Source organism: Alligator sinensis, unplaced genomic scaffold, assembly GCF_000455745.1.
Source record: "Alligator sinensis unplaced genomic scaffold, ASM45574v1 scaffold1907_1, whole genome shotgun sequence".
NCBI classification, from domain to species: Eukaryota; Metazoa; Chordata; order Crocodylia; family Alligatoridae; genus Alligator; species Alligator sinensis.
The window spans coordinates 79,602-86,406 of NW_005843160.1; the positions used below are offsets into that span (position 1 = coordinate 79,602).

The 6,805-nt window shown below is 50.2% G+C and overlaps 1 protein-coding gene across 2 annotated transcripts in view; it reads left to right on the forward strand.

Moving 5' to 3' along the window:
- EFHD2 (EF-hand domain family member D2) overlaps window positions 1-6,805 on the forward strand; it is a 15,042-nt gene extending 8,237 nt beyond the window's left edge. The window contains exons 1-4 of one of the 2 annotated variants that reach the window (XM_014526791.2): window positions 1,279-1,400; window positions 2,064-2,211; window positions 3,560-3,694; window positions 4,360-6,805. In XM_014526791.2, the coding sequence (XP_014382277.1) occupies window positions 2,098-2,211; window positions 3,560-3,694; window positions 4,360-4,494 (384 nt within the window). In that variant the 5' untranslated portion in view covers window positions 1,279-1,400; window positions 2,064-2,097 and the 3' untranslated portion in view covers window positions 4,495-6,805. Of the gene's footprint in view, window positions 1-1,278; window positions 1,401-2,063; window positions 2,212-3,559; window positions 3,695-4,359 lie in introns of those variants that run through there. The other variant, XM_014526792.2, reaches the window with a different exon arrangement.

The following is a 6,805-nucleotide window of genomic DNA, read 5'->3' on the forward strand; positions in this document are numbered from 1 at the left end:
GGAATGTATTTGCAGGCTTACATTGGAGAAAACTTCAAGGTTTGGGGCTCTTCAGCCACTGGGACAGTCCCTCCTGAGCAGCTGAGAAGGCCTAGCCAGGAGGGGAGACAGGTTGGGTTTTGAGACCCATGAGCAGGTGCCTCATGATGGATGCCAGAGCCATGAAGTGCATCTTGGCTCTCTGGCTACTAATACCTGTTGATTCTTTCACCTGGGAGAAACTAGATGATCATCCGTATTATAAGACATATGGCAGGTGCATGGCTTCCACTCTTCTTTAACTCTTTCGTGAGCCTGTCGAGAGGGTTTCCCAGGGTACACGTACTGTTATTAACTGTGAGGTTAAACATACCACAGTGCCCAAGGAGCAGCTGGAGGCTCCCTTGTACTGGCCACTCAATGAAGCAGAAGACAGTCCTTGCCCCAAACAGCTGATACTCAAATTGTTCCTCAGCCCCTTCCCGGTAGCTAATTTAGTACCTGTATCTGCTGCCAACTTTGCAGAATCTCGAGCAAATTTCCAACCTCGAGTACCTAACTCTGGAGCCTGGCGCTTCCACTTCCAAACTGGCAACTGCATATAGCAGTCCAAGCCCACGCTCAGCAAGGCCCTCGCTTGCACGCGGGCTTCTGCTGTGTCTCTTTCTGCCTCTGATCCCAGCCAGCGTAAGAGATATGCCTTGATGCAGTTTGGCAGTCTCAGTTGGAATGAACATCTCCAAATTGGAACAAGTCTGGGGCAGAGTCGGGAGTCGATCCCAAACCTAACGCCCTGCAGCCTTTACCCACCAAACAGTGCTCCCTCACATACGATGCAATGAGCACGTCCTAGGGAAGAGCTGCTTTACTTCACATGCACTGTGCAGCCTGTGGAAGAAGACGATGTCTCTGGGACAGTAAAAATTAAACGTTTGCTCTATTCTGTTTGCCTGGGGACAGACCTTGCATTTCTAAGTTTCTGTAGTGCCGTGTCTAGATGCCACCAGCGTTCAGGCTTCCTGCCGTCTCAGAATGAGCCTGCCCTCTTGCTCTTTCCACCTCCACGCCCAGCCTAGCCTCTCTTTACTTAGCCTAAAGCACGAGATGGAGCGCTCTGTGGACACTGTGATAAGCTTCAGCCTGTGCCTGTGGGAAAGGCTTGTGCAATACAAGGGCTGAGCAATCCCATGTGACTTAGTCTCACCTGTGGACAGCAGACTGTGTAATGCATGGGGCTAGTCCATTAAGAGGCAAAGCTGGAGGCATTTATCCTATCGGTGGGTTATGGCCTTCTTGTAGTCAGCTTGCCGTGGTACAGCACGAGATAAAGCTCCCTCGGCTAGGTCTGCGTGACCATAGCTGTAGCTACGGCTGCCACGCAGGTGTTGTATCACTGGAGAAAGATGAGAGCTACCATGAAGGCAAGTGCTTTAGAGGCCTAATGTGAGGGCAAGCGCACGCACATGTTGTATAGCCCATTTCCCTGCAAAGGATTCCCGGGCCAGTTCTGCAGTCTGCTCTGTGCCAGCTGAAAGGCAGCGTTACAGAGCTGTAGCAGTGCAGTATGGGGAGCTTGTCTCATGTAGGGGGTCAGGACTTGCTCACACATACACACCCCTGCACACACACATTTTGCTGCCTGCCTGATCCTTCCCAGAGTTTCAACCGCGGTGGGGTGATTTCTCCCTCTCGTGGCTGCTGCAAGACAACAACCTGCAAGCTGCAGCCAGGATTGGTTGCCCCCGCACCCCTCCTGCCCCCTTCGTCCTGCCTTCTGCATGACTTCAGATTAACAGGATAACCACTCTTTTCAAGCTCAGCTGAGGAAGTCTCAACCTTTGGTGCCGAAGTCCCTGGGTTCCCATGCCACTCATGACATGGGATGAATATTGCTTAGACCGTGCGGATCTGACCTAGCAAAAGGAGGGCTCTGGTGAGGCACTGGAAGGCAAGGCCTTCTAAGAGTGTCGATACCTTGGGGAGGGGGAACAGCGATAGGATCTGCCAAACCCAAACTGACTGGAGTAGAAGATGGGAAGTCTATCTCCATTGTATTTACTGGGCTCTCTCTCTCTTTTTCTCAGGTACGACGCGGGGAAAGACGGTTTCATTGACCTGATGGAACTGAAGCTCATGATGGAAAAACTCGGCGCCCCCCAGACGCACCTTGGGCTGAAGAACATGATTAAAGAGGTCGACGAAGACTTGGACAGCAAACTCAGCTTCCGGGAGGTAACTGGCTTTACCTGTGTGCCCTGTCTACTGATGGCACCGTGCTCTTGCCTGGGGTAGGGGTGCGACCCCCTTCCACCGCCTCACCTACAGAATCCTCCTCGTCCCCTACCAGCCTTGCTGTTGTCTTTCACGTCCTCTCTCTTTACTTGCCCCGTGACATGAGTCTCCGCTCTGCAGCTCGTCTGTGATCATACAGAAATGTTCAAATGGCTCTGCCGAAAGGGCCTGTCCCTAGTCTGACATCCCAGCCTCGGTCAGACTAAAGCTGGTGGGTTAAGGAGGAATGTAGTTGTCCAGCTCCAAAGCAGAGTGGTTCTACTTAGTTTAGGATTGGCAGGCTTGCGAGAGTGCTGCAATTTGGGTCTGCAGTCCCACAGTCCTCTGGAGCGCTCCAGCACTGCTTGTGCATTGTTGCTGATGTAGAGCACTTATGGACCTATTATGTTAAAAGCCCTCCTACATCACAGGAGGTTGCCGGCAGGTTGTGCCTTCCTCCAAGGCCCTTGCAGCATGATCCAGGTGCCTAACATGCTCCCTGCATGGGGAAAGGCTGTTCTGAGTGAGGCACTCGCTTCCCTGAGCAGCATTAGTGCCCAAGCACGCTGCTCTTTGAGCTGCTTTAGGAGGTCTCTGCAGATCCGATAATCCCCCTGCTCAAAGAAGAGAAGTAAGACCACCTGGCTTTAGTTTGCCTGTCAGGTAATGGGGATCACCACAACTCAGGCAGCGTTTAGGGCTGCCTTATCTCACAGGGCAGGTGCCCATACACAAGGCTGAGCTTGCTGGCCTTTGTGCTCACTCACTCTCTCGCTGCAATTATATCAGCACTTGCCTCTAAAATACTAATGTGCAGATGTGCAACAGACACACAATGACACTTGGTATCATGAATATTCATGGTGTTTGGGCCTAGAGTAGCTAAATATCATTATGCTGCCCAGTGGCCCCATTATCAGTGCCTGAACTGCCAGGTTTCCTGTGCTACTCTGCAGTCTTTTAACTGGTTCTCTTGTGCCTTAAACAACTGACCCGAAAGCTGCACATGAGGCTAGGTCCGACAGCCAAGAAGGTGGGTGAACACCGAGGAATCCTCTTCTACCCTTAGCTCTGCCACGCAACAGCTGGGATGCCTTGCCCAAGACATTTGACTCTGTGCCCCCTTTTCTCTGGTTAAAATGTTTGCTGTTCAAGGCAGGGACTCTTCCTACACCACATCTGCCCCACACCTGGCCCAGTGATGTCCTGATGTAGGTTAATAACAAACAGGGAAGTGAGTCTGCCTTCAGGGAAACTCTACGTGGCCAAGTGAACCCCACAATGAGTTTGTGCTTTTCCCTCTGTACAGTTTCTTCTGATTTTCCGCAAAGCCGCCGCAGGTGAACTGCAGGAGGACAGCGGTCTGCATGCCTTGGCGCGGCTCTCGGAGATAGATGTCTCCACTGAGGGTGTGAAAGGAGCCAAAAGCTTTTTCGAGGCCAAAGTAAGATTGTAACGCATCATTTCCTTGCAACTTGGGAAAATTCCATGCGGGGACTGGGTTTTTATTTTTAAATGACGGGGAGTTAAGACACGTGGATGATTTTTATTGGCTTATTGGGGTGAAGGAAGGGCAGCAAGTTGCATGCCAAGCCTAGCTCCTGACCAGGCTGAACAGCTGTTCAAGCTCCTTTATATAACCCATGCGCTTCACTCTAATAGGGGTTTTTACAAAGCCACTTGGAAGCCAACCCTCCCCACTGACACGCGTGCATGTGCTGCCTGTCCAAGCCAATGGCAGCTGCCAGCGTAGGAGGCTCGAACTTGGCCCGTGGCCTGCAGAGCTGCTGCACATAGCATTTGCTCTTCCTGGGTTGCTTCATTTGAATTTGTTATGCTGGTGAATCGCAGCTGGAAGGGGGAAGGTGCCACTGTCTGGAGCGTGCTGCTGATTTGCATGTGATAAGCCTAGACTGTCATTCGTGCATCAGCACCGCATGCTGTATTGGCAAAGTGACAGCTAGAAGCCTCAGTGTTAGGGTCTCATCCAGAGCCCAATACACTCAGTAATGAGATCCCTTTCAGTTTTAATGAGCTTTGGACTGGGCCCTTAAAAAAGTCACTCGGTGGGGTTGCGTCTTCTGATTTCACATGTGATTGGATTCCCAGGTCCAAGCGATCAACGATGCCAGCCGCTTCGAAGAGGAGATCAAAGCTGAACAAGAGGAGAAGAAAAAGCAGGCGGAGGAGATGAAACAGAGAAAAGCGGCCTTCAAAGAATTGCAGTCCACATTCAAGCAATGATCTCGCAGGCGGGGATCTCGCTGGAAAGGACCTCCCAGCACAGAGTCCCAGGGAGACACCGAGCAAAGCGCTATGTGGCAGATGTCCACAATGAGTTGTGTAAGCGTCGATGGTTGAAGGGACCAATTGATAAACAGCAGTGTGTGAATCCGGAGTGGCTGGGCCCCTTCAGGTGCAGGCTGCTGACGGGTTTAATTACCGCACTGCTTCCTTGCACTGTAAATACTGCAAGTGGAGACTCTGGTGCTCCCACTTCCCTGCATTGCCATTGGTCTTTATCCTGTGTTATCTGTGATGACGTGTGTCCGCAAACTGGTGTGTGTGTGTGTATACAAGGGTGGTGGTGGTGGGGAACTGCTTGAAGCCAAATGCTTGAAATGTGCTCTGTACTCTGGTGTGTGCTCTCTTGGGACAAACACTGCATAACCCGAATGGTATAAGCACCCAGCCTTGGATGTACCGGACCCTGGACTAGCAGCTGCTGCCCATGCAGAAACACTGCCTGCCGCTTTAATGTACGCCATCTCCTGGAATCAGACATTCTGCACTTAATGCTTTAAATCAGTCGCTTTAAAGGCCCGTAGCTGATACCTTTGGGTGGGAAGCACTGAGCGGAGGTAGAGCAGCCTCGTGGACTGAGCGGAGGGTGTTGGAGGAAAGGGAGCTCAGCGTTCTCATCCTGCCTCTGGCACCAATTCACTGTGTGGCCTTGGGTAAGGCACTTTAAACTGTCTTGGGCTTTCTGCCCCTATGGGGGAGGTAGGATCCTACTCTTGTTCCTATGGAGTTGAAGAGAAAATGGGTTTGGATTCGGTTAGATGCTTGGCACCTCACCTGCTGGTCTGTGCGAGCTCAGAGCTCGAGCCTGCAAGATGCAGAGAGCTCCCTGAGCTGCCGGGGGCTCCACAGGCAGTCAGCACACTGGAGGCCAGAGCCCCAAGCACCGTGTCTCGCTATAGAGAAACATCAGCGTGAAGCAGAAGGCAGAGCAAGGCAGCACCTCCAAGACTGGTTCAGAGGTTTTGTAGACAACAACCTACTTTGTCAGATGCTGCTTATCATCGATGTCGCCTACAGAAGCTGTGGACCAGAGATCCCCTTAGATGCTGCCTTGCCCTACCTTCTGCCTGACTTCAGCCTAACACAGCTGACCACATCCCTCCAGTGTGAGGATGGGAGATGGCCTAGCTGTGTAGATGGGGACATGTTCTTAGATCGGTCCCATCCTTTTGGTCCCATCTTTTATTTAAAATAGAGGATCTGTATTGGCTCCAAGTTGGGGCACTAGAGGTAGGTGCAATTGAGATAGGTGAAGCCAAGGGAACCAATGGGCCTATGTGTTCATGACCCTAGAGATCAGTCAGGACTCCAAAGACACCCCAGATGCATCCCCCACTTCAACGGCCCTGAATTCCTACTGTTTAGGGATGGGTTCATTATCCTACTAGTTGTGGGCTGAACAATGCAGTCAGCGATAGCACAATCCCGTGTCTGCAACATGCCCTGATGTCCCATTCCCTGAACTGGGAAATCAGAATGAACTGCACTGAGAGAAGAAGTACAGGGACAGACAGGATGGCACGTGTTCAGCCCTAGAAAATACAGGGACGCACAAGTGCAGTAAGACATGCAACTTGCCCAACGCAGCTACGGCTCTTTAAAACCCAACACCAATATTCAGGCTGGAAACTATGTCCCCCGCTCCACCCCAAAGTGCTTTTAATTTTTCTTTTCCTTTTGCATGCACTGTGATTTTGAAAAGACAGGGTCACACCCTAATCATTTGGTTCAGTTCTTCTAGGTTTTGTAATGAAAACATAAAGCATAGCCAGGTATTGAACTGCACTTATGACTTGTCCAGCTGGAAAACAGGGGAACCACATTTGCATCAAGTGATGTTTGTGATGGAAGCCAATAAACCTGTGTGAAGCTTGTGTGTACACATGGCAAGCCCTAGCCACTGTTAAAATTCAGATGAGGAAGTGGACTGTGATACCAGACTTCGTGTACTTTGCTATTTGCAAAAAGATCTTTACCACTGTTATGCAAAACCAACCAATTTCATATCCTCATGAAAAGATTAATGCTTGATTGCTTTTAGACTAACCCTTTATTTTGGTAAAAAAACTAAGAAATCCCATTGGTGGATTTAGAAGTGTTATTATTTTTCATATTATAATCTGCAAAAAAAAAAAAAGAAATCATTATATTAAATAGTTTCTGCCATTCTTCTACAGATTTTCTTTAGGAAAGGTTTATACAAGTGAATTCAATAATTTTTTGGGGGGTTTCAGAAGCTTTTTCCATTCAC